General features: G+C 35.2%; 2 protein-coding genes across 6 annotated transcripts in view; one reads left to right on the top strand and one right to left on the bottom strand.

Annotated features, from left to right (window-relative positions):
* Positions 1 to 5,361, top strand: part of ACVR2A (activin A receptor type 2A) — an 84,715-nt gene extending 79,354 nt beyond the window's left edge. For both annotated transcript variants that reach the window (XM_082397242.1, XM_082397243.1), the window contains exons 10-11: positions 366 to 496; positions 1,587 to 5,361. In XM_082397242.1, coding sequence (XP_082253368.1) covers positions 366 to 496; positions 1,587 to 1,781 — 326 coding nt within the window. In that variant the 3' untranslated portion in view covers positions 1,782 to 5,361. The remainder of the gene's footprint in view (positions 1 to 365; positions 497 to 1,586) is intronic.
* A 2,559-nt stretch (positions 5,362 to 7,920) lies between these two features.
* The window catches only part of ORC4 (origin recognition complex subunit 4), a 105,221-nt gene continuing 90,573 nt past the window's right edge, over positions 7,921 to 22,568 (bottom strand). For all 4 annotated transcript variants that reach the window (XM_082397247.1, XM_082397244.1, XM_082397245.1 and 1 more), the window contains 5 exons: positions 22,039 to 22,125; positions 11,549 to 11,657; positions 10,726 to 10,821; positions 10,573 to 10,640; positions 7,921 to 8,370 (listed from right to left, as the gene is read on the bottom strand). In XM_082397247.1, coding sequence (XP_082253373.1) covers positions 8,182 to 8,370; positions 10,573 to 10,640; positions 10,726 to 10,821; positions 11,549 to 11,657; positions 22,039 to 22,125 — 549 coding nt within the window. In that variant the 3' untranslated portion in view covers positions 7,921 to 8,181. The remainder of the gene's footprint in view (positions 8,371 to 10,572; positions 10,641 to 10,725; positions 10,822 to 11,548; positions 11,658 to 22,038; positions 22,126 to 22,568) is intronic.

Here is a 22,568-nt window from a genome sequence, read left to right as displayed (position 1 = left end):
AGTCTGATCTGAATTGCAAGAGGAGTGGGTACCTTAAAGAGCTATTATGTCCTTAATATGCAGAGATCCATGGTTCCCTATGTGCTATATACAAACAGAGATAGGCATTCCTTATAGAACAGGTAAGAAAGCTCCTTTCACAGTCCTTAGCAGAGTTAACACGCCAAATTACAGACTTTTTGATTTCCTCTAGTTTGCATCACACTGCGGTATAAGTACAGTTGAGCGTTTGTTTCTCTCCTGTCACTATAGCATATGACAGTTGGGAAAAGGTGACACAGAGTGTGTTTTAGAAAGCTTGTTCCAGTTTGGAAGTTAGGAAGATTTGAATTAAAATGATTTTTCCCCTTTTTTTTACATTTCAGGACCTGTAGATGAGTACATGTTGCCATTTGAGGAGGAAATTGGCCAGCATCCCTCTCTTGAAGACATGCAGGAAGTTGTTGTGCATAAAAAAAAGAGGCCTGTTCTAAGAGATTATTGGCAGAAACATGCTGTAAGTTATATAGTTAGCTTTGCACTTGAATTTCCAATAAAAAATGTTTTTCAGAGGAAGGATTGATATCTCTGCACATTTCTCTTTTTTTCTGAGGTGGTGGTCTTCATACAGGATATTCTGAACTAGAGTTCTAGAAACAACAGAATTAAGGCTATGTACACTGGTGAGGGAGATGGTGAGGTCAGAGCCTTGGGGAGCTCAGCTCTGTGGTCTTGTGCAGATGAGTGTGCCCCCTGTTTGGAGATCTTCCCAGGGGAGGAATGCCTGGCTCTGAGCCTGTGGATAGTCGGGTAACCTTGCTGATCACCACCTTCCCAGGTCATTTAAGAAAGTGAAGCGCCCAGTTTTCACCTCTCCATGACAGTTTTTGCATTTTGATTTGGGACTGGATGATTTTCACGTTCTTAAGAACTTAAGAGACTAAGTAGGTGAAGGCTGGAACAAAATTGCCCTGGTTATTTTGGTCTAGATAGATATAATTAGAAACATGGATAAAGCCAGGTAGAAAATCCTTAAGGTTGGCTTTCTAACCTTTTTTCCTACTTCAACTGCAAGGTAGAAATGCTGATATTAACTAAGAAAACAAAAATTGGTAAACTTCTTAAAGCCTTGGTTTTGAATCCAATTCAAAGGTTAGCATTTAAATTACCTGGTTTATGAACAATGGTCAGGGATTTTTGGAATTAAAAAAACGGTGCTCTGTGAAGACCTAGATGGGTAGGATTGGGTCGGGGAGAGGGAAGTCCAAGAGGGAGGGGATATATGTATACATAGAGCTGATTCACTTCACTGTGCAGCAGAAACTAACATGACATTGTAAAGCAATTATACTCCAATAAAAAAAAGAAAAAAATCACCTGCTGTGATAGTCCCAGTGCTCAGAAAAAATACTGATTTCTCTCAGTGCTTTTCTCCATGTGTCTGTGTATAATAGATACTCAGAAGGTTGACAAATATCAAACTTGGCTAATCTTGAAACTTTCTTTAACCCACAAAAATAGCAATTTCTTTGTGCGGGTTTTAGTCTATTATTTCCTAATAGAAAACAAAAACTGATGTGGTGTTTGAATGTGTTTTTCCTTTTTAGGGAATGGCAATGCTCTGTGAAACGATAGAAGAATGTTGGGATCACGATGCAGAAGCCAGGTTATCAGCTGGATGTGTAGGTGAAAGAATTACTCAGATGCAAAGACTAACAAATATCATTACCACAGAGGACATTGTAACAGTGGTCACGATGGTGACAAATGTTGACTTTCCTCCCAAAGAATCTAGTCTATGATGGTTGCACCATGTGTACACACTGAGAAATGGGACTCTGAACTGGAGCTGCTAACGAAACTGCTTACAGTTTATTTTCTGTGTGAAATGAGTAGGATGTCTCCTGGACATCTCAGAAAGAAGACCCTCGTTTCAAAAGGTGGCTCTGGGAGACTTAATGGCATTGCCTGTAGCAGAGACATGAAGGACATGAGACTAAGAGAAAAGTTGCAAACTCTAAAAAAAAAGAAACTTTTGAAGAAGTGTACATGAAGAATGTGGCCCTCTCCAAATTCAAGGATCTTTTTGGACCTGGCTAATCAAGTGTTTGAAAACTGACATCAGATTTCTTAATGTCTGTCCGAAGACACTAATTCCTTAAATGAACTACTGCTATTTTTTTTTAAAATCAAAAACTTTTCATTTCAGATTTTAAAAAGGGTAACTTGTTTTTATTGCATTTGCTGTTGTGTTTCTATAAATGACTATTGTAATGCCAATATGACACAGCTTGTGAATGTTTAGTGTGCTGCTGTTCTGTGTACATAAACAAAGTCATCTAAGTGGGGTACAGTAAAGAGGCTTCCAAGCATTACTTTAACCTCCCTCAACAAGGTATACCTCAGTTCCACGGTTGCTAAATTATAAAATTGAAAACACTAACAAAATTTGAATAATAAATTGACCCGTTTTGTAACAAGGTATTACAAATTCACTGTGTTATTTAAGAAAAAAGGTAAGCTATGCTTAGTGCCAACAGAAAGTGGCCATTCGTAAAGCAGTGTTTTAGCTTTTCTTGTGCTAGCTTGTGATTTAAGGAAAAAAAAAGTGCTGTTTTTTGAAATGAAAAAATGGTGTCTTTCTTTCCCCTCTTTCTCCCATGTTTTAAAGCTTCATCTTATATCCAGTTCCCAAAATATTGCATACTTACCTACATATTTTTCTAGGTGTGCTGTGCTTGGGGACTATTTGAAAATTTAAAGCATGATTTAAATTTTTTAAAGTGAGCTGTAACACTGGAAAGCTCTTCATTATTTTTAATTCTTTTAAAATAGATTTTTTTTTTTTCCTATTTATATATGTAAAATTGTAGTGTATTTCTTTTCACCAAACAGTGTGTGGGACATTCTTTATCACTGTTTTAGGATCACCTCAGGAAGTGTCATTACCCAGAATTCCTCACTCTCTGCTTTGAGACTTGTAACTTTATCACTATATTTCTGCTTGGTGCCATCTTGTCAGAGTAATATTTGATGTCTGTGATATGTCAAGAATTATCCTAGGATAGAGATTTAAGTTTTTAAGCACAGATTTCAGATGTTACTGCTTTAAAACAAATCAGGGATAACAAGTTAAACTTCTTATAACTTAAAATATGCAATGACATTTAGAGGTAACCAATGTTGATATAGGTAACATAGCTTAGCCTCCTCCCACGAATTGCTTTTACAACTAACCCTGATATTAGTTTAGGATAGTTCATGCCTTATCTTTGATAAGAAAATGGAATTGACGGTAGGTAGGTGCCAAAGTGCTTTTCAAAACAATATTACATTAGAATATAATTGGATTCTTTCTCAAATTTATAGGCCAAAGTAAAACATTAATTTCCTGAATTTCTGGATTACTGATGACCAACAAATAGCCAGTATTATGCTATGTACTTCTTTTGTCAGGTCATTTTAAAACCCATACATTAATTTTATAAAAGAATTTTTTACGTGTCACTATCAGGAGCTCACTGTGAATGTGTTGTCTTCAAATGGCTATTTAACCACACAGTACACTACATTTTACATAAAACATGCACTTAATCTCTGGGAATAATAAATTATATTATTTATAAATAATACATAGGTCAACAGACTCCTTAAGCAGGGAGGGAAAGAAGAGTAACAGCATTGTTGTCTGTGTGCCACACACCATACAGAACTTTGTGCTCTTGGTCACATAATGTACCCAAGGCTTTGTGGTATTTCTAAGAATTCCCATTTCAATGCTGAGTTCACCTTTATTTCAAAAAGTACTTGGTTTGGTTTTGCTTCCACTTGGAAACTGATTAAGAAGGGAAGATGGTGAGAATGTTCATACAGGAAAGCTGTTGGTCTCCTAAAGGCTAATTTCTACCTGTTGTGAACAGTCCTGTTTTTAACAGTTAAAAAAAAAAATCAAACCAAAAGAAAACAAAAGGGAATATTATGATGAATGTTTGGCTTATGTGAATCTTAGAGATAAATTTTATAAGACCACTTATTCACAAAATAAAGTTTTCTCTTCATGTTAGAAAAAATTTTTAGAAATCCTGGGTATTGTACTTAACTCTAGCTAACCAATTTTAAAACCTGTATCCTTTTGAGAATTACATTGACAGAAAAATACTTTTTATAAGCAGTAAAGTAAGAATGTTCCAGTGACTACCTGTCCTGATACCTAGTCTTGTTAAAACTTTCTTTTGCAGGGCATTTTCATGTTTGGTTTACAGTCAGTGTAAGTGGGCAAGTTAATAAAAACTTTGAGCTTAGGGATACTGAAAAAAAGAAAGATCAAAAAAAAGAAAAATGATTTGTTTTGGGGTACACTGAGACCCCAGTAATTCTTTCCTCATGTGTATGGTGCTCCTTATGATTCGTCTTGTATTTTGCCTTTATGACACCCATCAGAACTGCTGCTCTAACTTATACTCTTTACCTTGCCCAGATCTCCGTGTAAGGAATGCTTTATGATCAACTGCCATAGGACTGATGGATTAACCAGTGTTTGGCTTTATTCGAAGTTTATGCCCTGCACAGCTCTTGTATGTATTTTAGATGCTAGGAAGTTTTTAGCATGTGATGTGTGATTCTTGTTTGAATGTTTATTACAGGTACCTTGTGAATTCCAGAACAGAGACTGTGCCTCACAATTGTTGGTCCCGTGAACTTGCACTATCCTTCATAGGTGATGTTTCGAAAATACAATCAGGAAAAAAAAAAGTTTAGAACTTAAAAATGAGTCATATATCATGAAACTAAAAGGAATCTCTTCTTCCCCCTTTCCTCACTCCTAGGTAACAGCTACATTTAAGTAAAATGCAGGTGGTAGGGGAAAAAATCCTGGCCAGATGATAGTTCAGTGGAATAAACTGATTACTGTTTTAAAAAAATGCTTCACCACGGATATTTTCCAGTTTCTCTTTTTTACCTTTTTAAAATATTACTTTTTAGGAACATTTGGTATAATGTGCATAAAATTATTTACTGATTTATGGGCAAAATGATACAAGTAGCATCTTGATTGAACATCATTTACCTCAGATATTCAACCAGCAGTACATTTTTTATGCAGTCTCAACCCATATCCTATTTGTTACCTCTCAAAATATTGGTAAACAATTATTTTAGCTTTACTCTGTATTTCTTGTCAGTGTTTTGGGCACAGGTTGTTGTACTACTGTCAAATTGTACTTGCTATTTTTTCTGCAAGTATTTAACAAAAAGTTAAAAAAGAAAAAAAAAAAGTCCCATAAAACCCCACCTTGGGTAAGTGATTGTTAAATATTGTACAAATAAAATGTATGCTATCCCCATTCCATTCCCAAGTTAAATAAAAAAATAAATATGGTATGATTTGCATATGAAGTTTTTCTTTAGTTATACGTTCTTAAAGAGGGGAACAGTAGCTTTATAATTTGTAGTGAGGCTCACACCTTGAGATTTGCAAGAATGGGGATAGGTGAAAGGGAGGTTTGTCAGTTGTGGCATTTCCCTCCTTTGTTGTGTCAGCAGATTGTATTCCCACTAAACTACATATGTTGGTCCTGCCAATTTTAAGAGAGGCTAAATGGCCTTAGTTACCTTGGCTTTTCATACGGAGATTTTAAAAAAGTGGCTTAGGTAATAGACATCAAAGACATAAACTACTCTTTCCAACTATAACTAGTTTACCAGTTGAACAGAAGAATTCTGGTATTTTCACTTAGGGTAATCGGTAAGAGAGCTCACTAAGGAAGCTAGCATTCATTTACATTTTTAGTGTTGCAAATTCGTTTATCCCATGACTTTCGAAGACAGTGGGGGTGGAAGAGCCCTACCTTGTCACACTGAGCGTCACAGTCCACACCCATGGATTCTCAATTTTTTTAGGGTAAAGGTGAAGGAAAGGGCAACACTTAGGTTATGGTGGTTTGAAAGAACCTGTGTTGTCTTCTAAAACCAAATGAAAATGCAAACCATGGTGGAATCTGCAAGGAATCTCTATGGAAAGACCGAAACTGTTTCCACAGCGTTTTTCTGCAAAACAGATTCTTCAGACAGTTAATAGTATATAATCAACATATATAGCATTATGATGTGGTAAGTTTGGACCAACAGCTCTTAACTCCTCAGAGCCATTCACATGCATGTCCACAAAACTGGAAAGACTTTGTTTTTTTCTTAATAAGATCCTGTTTTTGGTAGGGCACCTGGAGGGAATCACGTGAGTGAAAACTGCACTGATGGCGCTAACATTCCTCCTCACCTGGTTTTCAGTCTTTTGATTGTGCTGTTAACAGGCTACATTCCTCCTCTAGTAAATGAAAATATCTTTAAGCCATATTTGTTTACATTATTCTCGAAAGCTTTTTACTAGGGCCTTTTCAGATTTGGTTTTTATTTTATTCATGATGGTTTAAGCAATTTAAGAGATGAAGTTAGTTTAAAAAATTTTAAGTATATTTAGCTTCTCTGTATTAGGGAATGTGGAAAGGGGAACATCAACATTCCTCTGAAAAAAATGCCCTTGAAATGTAGGCACATGCTTCATTTGTATGACCTCTGCTAACCTATTTTTTCTAGTGTGTTTCATAGCTCTTTCACTGATATTGATGGATTTTCTGTAAGGCAGGTGAGGGCTCTCAACCTTTTAGTGGCATCTTAAGCTGATAAAAATTTGCAATCTTCAAGCCAGTTCTTTGGGTGCTTTTATGGTCAGTGCCTTTAAGCAGAGGGTACTTCTCTAAACAGTTGAGAAGAAATTTTAAAGGGACAGTCTTAGCTCAAGTGCAAAATCCTTGCTTCTGGTAATAGTGATGCCACCGTGGTAAGTATTTTTGCAAAATATCCCCTAAAACTCTGTAGACTATTGCATAGAACCAGGGTGCAAGCCTTAGCTTTCATAATACACTGCTGAAAAGTAAATGACAGTGATCTGAAAACTTAGAATGCCGGTATGCAAAGAACAGGTTGCAACTACTAAAGAGCTATTTTTATGCACAGAAATCTCATATTCCATTCTAAACGCAATACTTCTTAAAAAACCAAGTAAGTAGTTTTTTAGAGTATACTTTTAAAAATACATGGTAAGGAACACATTACTGAGTTTTGGTGTCAACAAAATGAGTTGAATTCCAGGGTCTGTCAATCCTCTGGACAGGGCCACTACTGTGTTAGTTTTCTCACCTGTAAACAACAGTAACTAAATATCATAAGGTCTTTGACAGTTAAAAGGATTACAAACTACACAAGGATAGGGAGTCTGTCTTTAGTAAACCTTCCATGAAAATAATAGACAATCAAATATTTTTGAATAAATGAAGTCACTAACACTTAACGAATGCTTACTAAATTTCACTTTAAACATATACCAGCATTAGTTCATGGATTCCTGATGCTTTGCCATTCCCACATTCCTCCCTCCTAGGGCTCCACATTTTGATACAAGCAGGTTTAGCTAGCACCGTCATACACTTTCCATTTTCTGTGGGGGTGGGTTCACAGGATCCCCTAAACTGCCTGTGTCAGAAAGACAAATGCTAGTCCCTAGAACAGGCCCCAGAATCTGCATTTTAAGACATGCTACAAAAGATTCTTCTGTAGATGGTATGAGTACCATATTTTAAGAAGCCTGGAAGAAAACGTTCAAACTTTTTGCTTTTTTCTTCCATGTGAACCATCTTCTAGCCAAACTGATCAGTCTCCTGAACTAGAAGACCTGGGTCTGGGACAGAATCCCAAATTTCCATGAATACAGAAAAACTGCAGCACCTCCCAAAGGACCAAAAGATTACTCATTACGCCTCAACTCTTACCATTGTTTCTTTACTGCTTTAAGGTTTGTAAAAACATCTGGCTGCTGGGTTGAAGTGAACTCTTCAAATGTACCACATAAATACTTCACAAGTGTTAAATAAGCATATGATTCAATCCCTGAAATAGTCATATTTATTTTTTTGAACAGCTACCTACAACATAATCTAAATTACTGGAATTATAAATCATTTAACTGCTCATGTGCCGTGATTCAAAGGCAAGGCGCAGCCATGATGCTACATGTGTTAACAGTCTCCCATAAATACAAAAATACATTTTTATAAATATAAGAAAATGTAATAACATATCTTGTTAAAGGACAACATTCTTTAGAGAAGTATGCCTGAAACTTCACAACTGAAGCCATGGTTATATTCATAACCAGCTTAGGGAGGATGTTGCCCACTGCCTAACATCTGTAGGACAGTTAGGGTATTTTTGCAAAGCATTCATAATTTGCGTATTATCCAAAAGTAGTTTCATCAGCTGGTACTCCCTCTGTGCATTTACTGATGTTCTTTCCATGGGCCTTATTAATTCTAATTGTTGTAAGTGTTCAAAGGCCTGAAAGATGAAAGAAATAGTTTAGGTTGAATAGGGGAAGTAAAGTAAACAACATTAACTCAGAGAACAGTTAGGATTTTGGTCAGTTGTGGAATAGAGTACCAGGAAACAAAACTTAACAGATATCAGTAAAGTTCAAAAACAACTCTCATCAACCTCATAAAAACTTCACACATCACACGAGGCAGTGTCAATATACACTTATCCGTCCCTGCATCACTGAATATAAACAGGGCAAACTTAATTCAGTTTGTACAACATGGTTTTTGTTCCTAACCTCATTCTATGTCATATCTCCTCCTAGTACTTAAGTTAACAGTTTCCAGTTCTCTATAAAAACCTAAGATCTGATAAGACCAGTACTTTTTGACTAATTGCCTAGGTTACTCAAATTCGCCTTTACATTTTATTTCTACCTTTGTAAGACTTTGCTGTGTAAAAGTTTAATATAGCTGTAAAAAGAGAGGGAGGCAGGAAAGACCCGTAGGAGTACACCTGTTCAGCTAATCCTATAAATAAATGATTCAGCAGAGTGGTACGGGTATGGAGGAGAAGACAGGCTCCTGTTTCCCTAAGAAGTCTGACAGAGACCACTACAACCTGTCAGAAAGTCCCTTTCTTTCATCTTCCCCACCTTAATAGGGCTCTTTACTGTCTGCTTCCTCTTACCTCTAACATTCATGTATTATGTCTTTTCTAACCATGTTTGTTAGGTATTTTATTAATGTATAAAAAAATAAACCATTAAATCATGACCTACTAGCCATTAAATACTGATACACTGAAATAGATTATGAGCTTTCTATTCTTAAGCCTCATTGTGAAAAATACTGTTGGAATATATTCTTTATGTACTATAAAAATTCTTCTGATGAAAAGAGAAACAGTTCAGACACCATTAATTTCTGAAAATGAGAAAATACCAGAGGCTGCAGGTACTGGCTGAATAAAACTGAGGAGATTTAAAATATTTCTAGGTAGCAAAATACTTTCTCATTTAATTAAAATGTAGAAATGAGCAGCTTCAAATTACTCATAAAAATTTAAGTGCTCAGCTAAACCTTTCCACTCATACAACTCCCACAAGCTATGACTATCAGACAAATATGGACATTAAGAAGGGAGGAAAAAACCAACCTCCAGTATTCTAAATACTTTTCCTATTGTTTTTAAGAAATGGCAATGCCCTGATCTCACATTTTTTGGTTGCTGTAAGAAATAAAATTCTGACTACTAATCCCTTATAAAGGATGCTAAAGAAGTTATGGGACCACTGCTTAAAAAAAATCAAAAAAGGTGTTTCTTCCCATAAAGTCCTCTAGAGCTGTGCTGTCCAATAGGTAACCTAGCTACACAGGGCTCTTGAGCATTTGAAATGTGGGACTCTGTTTTTAATTTTATTTAATTTTTATTAAGTTTAATTTAAAAACTAACACTTAGAAAATCTGTATGTTTGAAACAATTTCATAATGTAAATCTACTTCAGCTAAATAATTTAAGGAATCTAAACAGCAATTATTTCCAATGAATAAATAGTCAGTGAATTAAGATGTGCTTTAAATGTAAACACAGAATTTCAAAGATTTAACACAGAAGAAAATAAAAAACTTCATTAATAATTTTCTATATTGACTATAGATCAAAAGATTTTGGTACAGTAAATAAAATTTACTGTCCAAGTTAATTTCACTTTTTTTTTTAACTTTTTTGTTGCTACTAGAAAATCTAAAATTACATTATGTGGCTCATATTTCTGGTGGACAATGCTATGCCAGAATAAAGTTCCTCAAGTTTTAAAACTCATGCCTCACCCCTAACAAAACTTTCTCTGTATACCCTCACCAGCCAATGAGATTCTTTGTTTTCTTAATGACTCATTCGGTCTCTTTTTACTGCTGAGATTATAAAGCCAACCTTAGAGGTATAAAGGGATAGGGTTATGACTGTAACGAGTAGATCCTTTGCACGATGCCGGTTCTAGGACGAGACAGTAGAGGGCAGTATACCCCCAAAACTGTAAAAAGAACTGGCTGCATTCTTCAGAATGATTCAAACATTTCATTTTTAGATTGATTTTTTTTGGTCTGTTTTGAATAAAATTCCTATGATAATACCTAATGTTTCAAAATTAATGAAAGTGCAACTATGATATATACAATCAAATCAGATGTAAAAATAAGCCTTTAAAAATTAAAATCTTACCTTCATGACAACAGGTTTCTCAAAATTATAAACAGAATGGGCCTTCCTTTGAACAAACTTCTGAAACTCTGGACAGAAAGCAATGACAGCATTAGTAGCTTCAAATAAGCAGTGGGGGTAGTAGTGTTAGAAAATATCAATGTCTCATCTCACCATTATAAACCATTTGAAAATTAAAGGGCTCCTCTTCATAGATGTCATTTAAATGTTTCATTGCTATGATAAGACAGATTTCCAAGACTGACAGACCTATAATAAAAGGGGAACAAACTATGAGGTATAGTTTATTTACTGATACATAAGATTGAAATAACTTTCCTCCAAATAGAAGGATAAAGTGAAAGATTATGGTTTTGAGGGGTGGAGGGAGGTCAAGACACACCTCTAGGTTCAAATGTGTTTCAGTCACTATTATCTGAATAATCTTAAGAAAGTTACTCAACCTCCCTGAGCTCAGTTTTCATATATGTAAAATAGGATCTTTCTAAACTTCCAGAGATGGTACAAGGATTCGAGGCAATACTATCTAACACTTAACCACATAAACCAGAGCTGCAATTATGATACAACTTTAAAATTACATAGGGCCCTCGATTATTCAGAATTTCTAATCCCCTGGAAATTATATCTAATTTTTTTTTTTCCTGGAGAGGAGAAGTTTCATTAGATTCTCAAAAGGGATAGTGAACCCCAAATGGCTAAAAGCCAATGCTCTTCATTAGTACTTGGTGCAATGAGAACGCCTGCAATACAGTCTCAGCTGGATTTACAATGTAGCAAGGAAGGCAGTGCCTCGAGTTTCTTTCACTTTAAATGGAAGGAACAATACCTTTTAAAGGGCTGAGTTAAAGGACGTATGGATATAAAAGTATTCTGTATATAAAATACTATACCCAATGTTAATTATAATTTTGAAAATCATACCATTACGTAAACTCAAACATTTAAAAGACTACTAATTAAGCAGGTTTCTCACCATGTACAATATTTGCTTTAGAGTCCATGCTACACAGCTGGTTTGCCTCCATCAGATCTGCTGCAGTCATAAATGGGTGTGATGATGTTACACGATTTAAAGCAAGCATCTAAGGAAATGCAGATCAGAAAAACAACTGCATATTTACTTAGGCACTTTGGAGATATTACTGAACAAAACTTCTTAATTCAGAGAGTTATGAAAGAGTAAATAGTAATGCTTGGGAAAGGTATTCTCATATTTAGCTTTATTAAAATACAGTATTTCAATTCATATGCCATGTAACTGTATAAATGTAAAGCATTAAAAAATTCTTGCTGCTCTCTCTACCCCTTTCATTTGCATATATTGTTTGTTTACAGCTCCTCAAAAGAAAAATATTTTAAAAGGAGTAGGGTGAGGAGAAGAGACCAAAAATAAGTAAGACTACTAATTAAAGCCTCAGACTAAACCAAACCAAAAAGGCAGAAGTGTGACTTGTAAAAACTTTCTTACCACCCAATCAACCAATCCAGGTTAGTCTTAAGTGACAGAAGTGAGCTACTTTATATTCAATTGTATTAAAAAGAAAAAAACAAAAACAAAATTATACCAAGAAACAACTCTCCTTGAAAGCAAGGACAAGTTGCCTCCATGTAGCAAGTTCTCTGTCCAATGACTAACAAAAACTTCTGCATTTGAAGATTTATTTGTAACTTTCCTAACATCTAAATTTTACTTAATTTTTTAAAAATTTATTTTTCATTGAAATATAATTGACTCAGCATTTAAATTTAGTCATATAAATAGGGTTAGCAGATAAAAATGCATAACATCTCATTAAATTTGAATTCCAGGTAAACAATGAGTAATTTCTTAGTGTAAGTATATGCCATGTAATATTTGGGACATTAACACTAGAAACTTTTTTTTTTTTTTAAATTATTTTATTGAAGCATAGTTGATTTACAATGTTGTGTTAATTTCTACTGTATAGCAAAGTGATTCAGTTATACATATATACATACACTCTTTTTCACTATGGTTTATCACAGGATATTGAATATAGTTCCCTGTGCTATACAGTGGGACCTTGTTGTTTACCCATTCTACCTATATTTTGCATCTGCTAATCCCATACTGCCAATCCATCCCTCCACCACCCCACTCTCACCCTTGGCAGCCACAAGTCTATTCTCTATGTCTGTGAGCCTGTTTCTGCTTCGTAGATAAGTTCATTTGTGTCATATTTTAGATTCCACATATAGTTGATAGTATATGGTATTTGTCTTTCTCTTTCTGACTTACTTCATTTAGTATGATAATCTCTAGGTCCATCCATGTTGTTGCAAATGGCATTATTTCATTCTTTTTCTACGGCTGAGTAGTATTCCACTGTATATATGTACCACATCTTCTTTATCCATTCATCTATCAATGGACATTTAGGTTGTTTCCATGTCTTGGCTACTGTGAATAGTGCTGCTATGAACATACGGTTGCATGTATCTTTTTGAATTATAGGTTTGTACAAATATATGCCCAGCAGTGGGATTACTGGATCACATGGCAAATCTATTTTAGTTTTTTGAAGAACCTCCATACTGTTTTCCATAGCAGCTGCACGAATTTACATTCCCACCAACATGGTTGCTGCACAAATTTACATTCCACACTCTCTCCAGCATTTGTTATTTGTAGACTTTTTAATGACGGCCATTCTGACTGGTGTGAGGTGGTACCTCACTGTAGTTTTGATTTGCATTTCTTTAATAATTAGCGATGTTGAACATCTTTTCATGTGCCTGTTACCATCTGTATGCCCTCTTTGGAGAAGTATCTATTTAGGTCTACTGCCTAGTTTTCGATTGGGATTTTTAATTGTTGTTATTATTAAGTTGTATGATCTGTTTGTGTATTTTGGAAATTAAGCCCTTGTCTGTCACATCATTTGTAAATATTTTCTCCCAGTCCTTAGGTTTTCTTTTTGCTTTGTTTATGGGTTTCCTTTGCTGTACAAAAAAAAGCCTGTAAGTTTGATTAGGTCCCATTTGTTTATTTTTGCTTTTATTTCTATTGCCTTGAACTCTCCCTTTTTTAACCAGGGCCCAGGGTCCTTAACTGAACAAAAAAGTTGGGTAATCCTTGTCCTTCATTCCCCATACTGGGAGGGATCCAGGTACCCAGTAGCTCCTTCCCTTTCTCTTACCTTTTCTTTTTCCTTTTATTATAAAATATTTTTGACATATAAAAAGGCAAGCGAATAATATAATGAATATCCATGACCACTTTCTCAGCTTACGAAATATAAACTTACAGAGTTGAAGCCCCTGTCTCTTGCCCTGGTTGGACTCTCTACTCTTCTCTATGCAAAAAAATCATGCAAGTTTTCACCCTTCTACTACATATCTTTGTATTCCTAGAAAATACAGAGTAATTTTCAAGTTTTATATAAATACCATATTGTACTTAATGCTACTCTTTCTTCACTAAACATCTGTCATTAGAATTCATCTATGTCCAGATGTCAATTCTGGTCTATTTTTTTATTTTCTGTTATATTCCTTTGTATATATGCACAATTTAATTATTCTTTCCCTTATTGATGGGTATCTGTCATTTTGGGGGATGGATTATAAACAAGGCTGCAATAAACAATACTGTACATGCCTTCTTGTGTATTTGAGTCTCTCTAGATACCTAATTTTCCATATTGCTCTCCAAAGTACCTATACATATTTACACTACTAGCAGCAACAAACGTAATAGTCATCATATCATCAGACATAAACTTTTGACACCCACCAGATTGGCAGAAAAAAAGGTTTAACTGTAAAGTTTAAATTGTACCATTTCCCTAATTACTGGAGAGGTTAAATATCTTTGCAATTTATAAATCATGTGGGATTCTACATTGGTGGATTGCTTGCACTCATATTCTTAGATCATTCTTTATTTTTCATTATTTTTTTTTATGGTTGAGATGCTGAAAACTCAGGCTCCGTGCACCAGTGCTGAATTGTATCTCACAGACAGAGTTTTGGGTGAAGTAGAAAAGAATAGCTTTATTGCTTGGCCAGGCAAAGGGGGAGACAGCAGACTCCTGCCCTCGCAAACTGTGGGTCCCAACCCGGGAGGATTTAGTGAGGAGTTTTATAACAATGGTTCAAGGCCAGGGTTGCTGATAAGGATCAGGGTGTATGCAGGGCCTGCACTCCTTTAATCTGGCCTCAGGTGGTCTCTTTTATTTTTTTAATTTTTGAATTTTATTTTATTTTTTTATATTGCAGGTTCTTATTAGTCATCAATTTTATACACATCAGTGTATACAGGTCAATCCCAATTGCCCAATTCAGCACACCACCATCCTCACCCCACCACGGTTTTCCCCTCTTGGTGTCCATACGTTTGTTCTCTACATCTGTGTCTCAACTTCTGCCCTGCAAACCGGTTCATCTGTACCATTTTTCTAGGTTCCACATATATGCGTTAATAAACGATACTTGCTTTTCTCTTTCTGACTTATTTCACTCTGTATGACAGTCTCTGGATCCATCCACGTCTCAACAAATGACCCAATTTCGTTCCCTTTTATGGCTGAGTAATATTCCATTGCATATATGTACCACATCTTCTTTATCCATTCGTCTGTCGATGGGCATTTAGGTTGCTTCCATGACCTGGCTATTGTAAATAGTGCTGCAATGAACACTGGGGTGCATGTGTCTTTTTGAATTATGGTTTTCTCTGGGTATATGCCCAGTAGTGGGATTGCTGGGTCATATGGTAATTCTATTTTCAGTTTTTAAGGAACCTCCACACTGTTCTCCATAGTGGTTATATCAATTTACATACCCACCAACAGTGCAAGAGGGTTCCCTTTTCTCCACACCCTCTCCAGCATTTGTTGTTTGTAGATTTTCTGTTGATGTCCATTCTAACTGGTGTGAGGTGATACCTCATTGTAGTTTTGATTTGCATTTCTCTAATTAGTGATGTTGAGCAGCTTTTCATGTGCTTCCTGGCCATCTGTATGTCTTCTTTAGAGAAATGTCTATTTAGGTCTTCTGCCCATTTTTGGATTGGGTTGTTTGTTTCTTTAATATTGGGCTGCATGAGCTGTTTATATATTTTGGAGATTAATCCATTGTCCGCTGATTCGTTTGCAAATATTTTCTCCCATTCTGAGGGTTGCCTTTTTGTCTTGTTTATGGTTTCCTTTGCTGTGCAAAAGCTTTGACGTTTCATTAGGTCCCAATTGTTTATTTTTGTTTTTATTTCCATTACTCTAGGAGGTGGATCAAAAAAGATCTTGCTGTGATTTATGTCAAAGAGTATTCTTCCTATGTTTTCCTCTAAGAGTTTTATAGCGTCTGGTCTTACATTTAGGCCTCTAATCCATTTTGAGTTTATTTTTGTGTATGGTGTTAGGGAGTGTTCTAATTTCATTCTTTTATAGGTAGCTGTCCAGTTTTCCCAGCACCGCTTATTGAAGAAAATCTCTTTTCTACATTGTATATCCTTGCCTCCTTTGTCAGATTAGTTAACCTTAGTTGCGTGGGTTTATCTCTGGGCTTTCTATCTTGTTCCATTGATCTATGTTTCTGTTTTTGTGCTAGTATCATATTGTCTTGATTACTGTAGCTTTGTAGTATAGTCTGAAGTCAGGGAGTCTGATTCCTCCAGCTCCGTTTTTTGCCCTCAAGACTGCTTTGGCTATTCGGGGTCTGTTGTGTCTCCATAGAAATTTTAAGACTTTTTGTTCTAGTTCTGTAAAAAATGCCATTGGTTATTTGATAGGGATTGCATTGGATCTGGGTAGTATAGATTGCATTGCTTTGGGTAGTAGAGTCATTTTCACAATATTGATTCTTCCAATCCAAGAACATGGTATATCTCTCCATCTGTTGGTATCATCTTTAATTTCTTTCATCAGTGTCTTACAGTTTTCTGCATACAGGTCTTTTGTCTCCCTAGATAGGTTTATTACAAGGTATTTTATTCTTTTTGTTGCAAAGGTAAAGGGGAGTGTTTCCTTAATTTCTCTTTCAGATTTTTCATCATTAGTGTCTAGGAATGCAAGAGATTTCTGTGCATTAATTTTGTATGTTGCAACTTTACCAAATTCATTGATGAGCTCCAGTAGTTTTCTAGTGGCATCTTTAGGATTCTCTATGTATAGTATCATGTCATCTGCAAACAGTGACACTTTTACTTCTTTTCCAATTTGTATTCCTTTTATTTCTTTTTCTTCTCTGATTGCTGTGGCTAGAACTTCCAAAACTATGTTGAATAACAGTGGTGAAAGTGGACATCCTTGTCTTGTTCCTGATCTTAGAGGAAATGCTTTCAGTTTTTCACCATTGAGAATGATGTTTGCTGTGGGTTTGTCGTATATGGCCTTTATTATGTTGAGGTAGGTTCCCTCCATGCCCACTTTCTGGAGAGTTTTTATCATAAATGGGTGTTGAATGTTGTCAAAAGCTTTTTCTGCATCTATTGAGATGATCATATGGTTTTTATTCTATAATTTGCTAATATGGTGTATCACATTGATTGATTTGCGTATATTGAAGAATCCTTGCATCCCTGGGATAAATCCCACTTGATCATGGTGTATGATCCTTTTAATGTGTTGTTGGATTCTGTTTGCTAGTATTTTGTTGAGGATTTTTGCATCTGTATTCATCAGTGATATTGGTCTGTAATTTTCTTTTTTTGTAGGATCTTTGTCTGGTTTTGGTATCAGGGTGATGGTGGCCTCATAGAATGAGTTTGGGAGTGTTGCTTTCTCCTCAATTTTTTGGAAGAGTTTGAGAAGGATGGGTGTTAGCTCTTCTCTAAATGTTTGATAGAATTCACCTGTGAAGCCATCTGGTCCTGGACTTTGGCTTGTTGGAAGATTTTTAATCACTGTTTCAATTTCATTACTTGTGATTGGTCTGTTCATATTTTCTGTTTCTTCCTGGTTCAGTCTTGGAAGGTTATACCTTTCTAAGAATTTGTCCATTTCTTCCAGGTTGTCCATTTTATTGGCATAGAGTTGCTTGTAGTAGTCTCTTAGGATGCTTTGTATTTCTGCGGTTTCTGTTGTAACTTCTCCCTTTTCATTTCTAATTTTATTGATTTGAGTCTTCTCCCTCTTTTTCTTGATGAGTCTGGCTAATGGTTTATCAATTTTTTTATCTTCTCAAAGAATCAGCTTTTAGTTTTATTGATCTCTGCTATTGTTTTGTTTCTATTTCATTAACTTTTGTTCTGATCTTTATGATTTCTTTCCTTCTGCTAACTTTGGGTTTTGTTTGTTCTTCTTTCTCTAGTTCCTTTAGGTGTAAGGTTAGATTGTTACTTGAGATTTTTCTTGTTTCTTTAGGTAGGCTTGTATAGCTATAAACTTCCCTCTTAGAACTGCTTTTGCTGCATCCCATAGGTTTTGGATCGTCGTGTTTTCATTGTCATTTGTCTCTAGGTAGTTTTTAACTTCCTCTTTGATTTCTTCAGTGATCTCTTGGTTACTTAGTAACGTATTGTTTAGCCTCCATGTGTTTGTATTTTTTTATGTTTTTTTCCCTGTAATTGATTTCTAATCTCAGAGAGTTGTGGTCAGAAAAGATGCTTGATATGATTTCAGTTTTCTTAAATTTACTGAGGCTTGATTTGTGACCCAAGATGTGATCTATCATGGAGAATATTCCGTGCGCACTTGAGAAGAAAGTGTAATCTGCTGCTTTTGGATGGAATGTCCTATAAATATCAATTTAATCTATTTGATCTATTGTGTCATTTAAATCTTGTGTTTCCTTATTAATTTTCTGTCTGGATGATCTGTCCATTGGTGTAAGTGAGGTGTTAAAGTCCCCCACTATTATTGTGTTACTGTTGATTTCGTCTTTTATAGCTGTTAGCAGTTGCCTTATGTATTGAGGTACTTCTATGTTGGGTGCATATATATTTATAATTGTTATATCTTCTTCTTGGATTGATCCCTTGATCATTATGTAGTGTCCTTCCTTGTCTCTTGTAACATTATTTTAAAGTCTATTTTATCTGATATGAGTATTGCTACTCCAGCTTTCTTTTGATTTCCATTTGCATGGAATATCTTTTTCCATCCCCTCACTTTCAGTCTGAATGTGTCCCTAGGTCTGAAGTGGGTCTCTTGTAGACAGCATATATATATGGGTCTTGTTTTTGTATCCATTCAGCAAGGCTGTTTCTTTTGGTTGGAGCATTTAATCCATTCACGTTTAAGGTAATTATCGATATGTATGTTCCTATGACCATTTTCTTAATTGTTTTGGGTTTGTTTTTGTATGTCCTTTTCTTCTCTTGTTTTTCTCACCTAGAGAAGTTCCTTTAGCATTTGTTGTAGAGCTGGTTTGGTGGTGCTGAATTCTCGTAGCTTTTGCTTGTCTGTAAAGCTTTTGATTTCTCTGTTGAATCTGAATGAGATCCTTGCCAGCTAGAGTAATCTTGGTTGTAGGTTCCTCCCTTTCATCACTTTAAATATATTGTGCCACTCCCTTCTGGCTTGTAGAGTTTCTGCTGAGAAACTCTGTTAACCTTATGGGAGTTCCCTTGTATGTTATTTGTCATTTTTCCCTTGCTGCTTTCAATAATTTTTCTTTGTCTTTAATTTTTGCCAATTTGATTACTATGTGTCTCGGCATGTTTCTCCTTGGGTTTATCCTGTATGGGACTCTCTGTGCTTCCTGGACTTGATTGACTATTTCCTTCCCCATGTTAGGGAAGTTTTCGACTAGAATCTCTTCAAATATTTTCTCTGGTCCTTTCTCTCTCTCGTCTCCTTCTGGGACCCCTATAATGCGAATGTTGTTGCGTTTAATGTTGTCCCAGAGGTCTCTTAGGCTGTCTTCATTTCTTTTCATTCTTTTTTTTTAGTCTGTTCCACAGCAGTGAATTCCACCATTCTGTCTTCCAGGTCACTTATCCGTTCTTGTGCCTCAGTTATTCTGCTATTGATTCCTTCTAGTGTAGTTTTCATTTCAGTTATTGTATTGGTCATCTCTGTTTGTTTGTTCTTTAATTCTTCTAGGTCTTTGTTAAACATTTCTTGCATCTTCTCAATCTTTGCCTCCATTCTTTTTCCGAGGTCCTGGATCATCTTCACTGTCATTATTCTGAATTCTTTTTCTGGAAGGTTACCTATCTCCACTTCATTTAGTTGTTTTTCTGGGGTTTCATCTTGTTCCTTCATCTGGTACACAGCCCTCTGCTTTTCACCTTGTCTCTCTTTCTGTGAATGTGGTTTTTGTTCCACAGGCTGCAGGATTGTAGTTCTTCTTGCTTCTGCTGTCTGCCCTCTGGTCAGTTCATTCCTTTATTGATTACTGTAGAAGCTCTTTATATATTATGGACAGTGTTGATGATATATGAATTGCATTTTTCCTCTCCTTATCAGTCTTCACTTCATCCATGGTATCTTTCAGTGTCTAGACATTTAAAAATTCAATGTCATTAACTTTAACCATCTTTTTTGTTATGACTTGTGATCTGTGTAACTTTTGTAAGAAATCTTTCCCTACCTCAAGAATACAAACATATTCTCTTATATGTTTCTTCTAATTTAAAAAAAAGTTTTGTTTTTCTACATAAAGTTAGGTTTATCAACCTGAAATTTACTTTAGGCTATGCATTGACGGTGTTTTTTTCTATGTGTATAACTCCTGATTTTTTTGTTGTTGAAAAATTATCCAAACTATATTTAATCTCAGTCAGGTCTTTCTCTTTTCTTTATAATTTCCACCAAGTCCAAAACTTTTCTTAAACAAGAAAACCCCAAACAAAAACTGAGCCATCACCTTGAATTAAAAATATAATAGGAAACTGGCAAAACAATGGTTTTTTATGTTGACAATTTTCAGGCAGAGATATTTTCCCAGAATAATGAAAGGTATATGTTTATGTATATACGTGTGTGTGTGTATCCTCCATATACCGTAAGCTAGTAAATAAAGTCTGATTTTGGTACATAAGTAACTAAAATCTCTACTCTAAAAATTCTTAGTACCTGTAATACTTCTGTGATAAAGACAGCTGTTGCTGAAAATGGCAGTGTGGTTTTGATAAATGGGAGGGGGATGTGCTAACGAGAGGGAAAGTATATAGAGAGGAAAACACTCTTAAGTTTCCTAAGCAAGATCAGAAATGGAGAAGGAGAATCTGTAAAAAGTGGCAGAACCATATAGTAAAGCAGTTATGATAAGCTTGAAGCTAGACAGCCTTGGATTTGAGTCTCGGGTTTGCTATCTAGTAGCTGTGTGACCTGGGGTAAGTTATTTAACCTCAAAGGGCATCAGTTTCCTCAAAGGTAAGGATAAAATACACCCAAAGATAAAAAAACAGGATTAATATAACTAGACATAACGCTGGTAAAGTAACTAGGTCACCTGACTCATGTGCTATTTAATAAATGATACCCATTATTATTATAAATGGAAGTGATCACGAAGAAACTCACGAAACCAAAATTATTTTCTCTTTGAAAGGTATTTGCCATATCTTTTGTAATAATGAATAAATAATTTTCTAGAAATATTAGACTAGTATTAAATACTCTAAGAGAAGGAAAAATTTTACTTTTCAGAACAATTAAGTACCCCTTTCTTGATACTGTTTAAGCTTAAGATATAATTACTGGGTGAAAGACCATGACCAGGTAGGATTTGTCCAGGTATGTAAAGCTAGTTCAACATTAGAAAATCAAGCAAGGTAATTCAACATATCAACAGGCTAAAGAAGAATAGTCATAGATCATATTCATTGATACAGAATAAGCATTTAACAAAATCCAACACAATCATAATAAACTCTTAGCAAGTTAGGAATAGATGGGAATTACCTTAACTTGATAATAAACATGTATTAAAAACCTACAGCTTATATCATACTTAACAGTAAAAGACTAAATCCTTTCCCCCTAAGACTGGCAATTATCTACCCTCACCATTCTTATCCAACATAGTGCAAGAAGTTCTAGCCATTGCAAAAAAGACAAGAAAAAGAAAGAAAGGATATACAAATTAGAAAGGAAAAAAATAAAACTCTTTATTTGCAGATGATATGATCATCTACATAGAAAATCTCAAGGAATCTATTAAAAAAACTCCTAAAATAAATTAGTTCAGCAACATTGCAGAATACAACATCAACACAAAAATCAGTCACATTTCTATACACTAATAATGGGCATGCTAAAACTAAAATTAAAAACAAAATATCATTTAAAATTGTTCCACAGGAAACTAAACACTTACTTATACACTGTAAACATGTACAGGATCTGTGAGGTGAGAATTCTAAAATGATGATGAAAGAAATCAAAGAATAACTAAATAAAAGAAGAGATGTACCATATTCAGGGATTGGAAGACCTAATGTAGTAGATGTGTTTATTTTCCCAAAATGTATCTAGAGGTTTAACCAATTCCCGTCAGAACATAATTACCTGGTGAAAGAAAATGAGTGATAAAAATAAAACTAATACAAACCAGTAGCGTGTGTAATGACCGCAGGCTTTTGCTGACATTGAAATGCTTCTGCAGCACGTCTCGCACACTCCTATCTTCTGAGAGACTCTAGAGGAAAAAGATCAAAACAGAATTAAGGAACAACGCAGTTTAAAACCTAAATATAAACTTGTGCCTCACTGGCTGGTGTATCTCATGAACTCTATCTGGTATTTATCCATTATTAAATAGGTGCTGGTCTTATTTGTGGAAAACAAAAATCAAATTTCCACTCTACTGATTTTCTTCTTATCCCTTTACGTTAATTCCAAAGACACAAGGATAAAACATAACCCTTGCTACCACAAAATTTCCAGTCTAAAGAGGGAAACTATACAGTCATACTAATGGGATGATCAAAATGCACCACTAAATGAAACAGAGAATAAGGGTTATTTACTATACTTCAAAAACAAGGTAAAGTGTTACAAAGAATGCTTAAACTGTATGAGTCAGTATGCTACAAAGAGCATTCCAGTTATAGGGAACATCATGAACAATGTAGGGAGATT

This window comes from Balaenoptera borealis, assembly GCF_965194805.1.
Source record: "Balaenoptera borealis genome assembly, chromosome: 6".
Lineage (NCBI taxonomy): Eukaryota > Metazoa > Chordata > Mammalia > Artiodactyla > Balaenopteridae > Balaenoptera > Balaenoptera borealis.
Note: the sequence above shows the minus strand (reverse complement) of the source record. Positions and strands in the feature narration are given on the sequence as shown.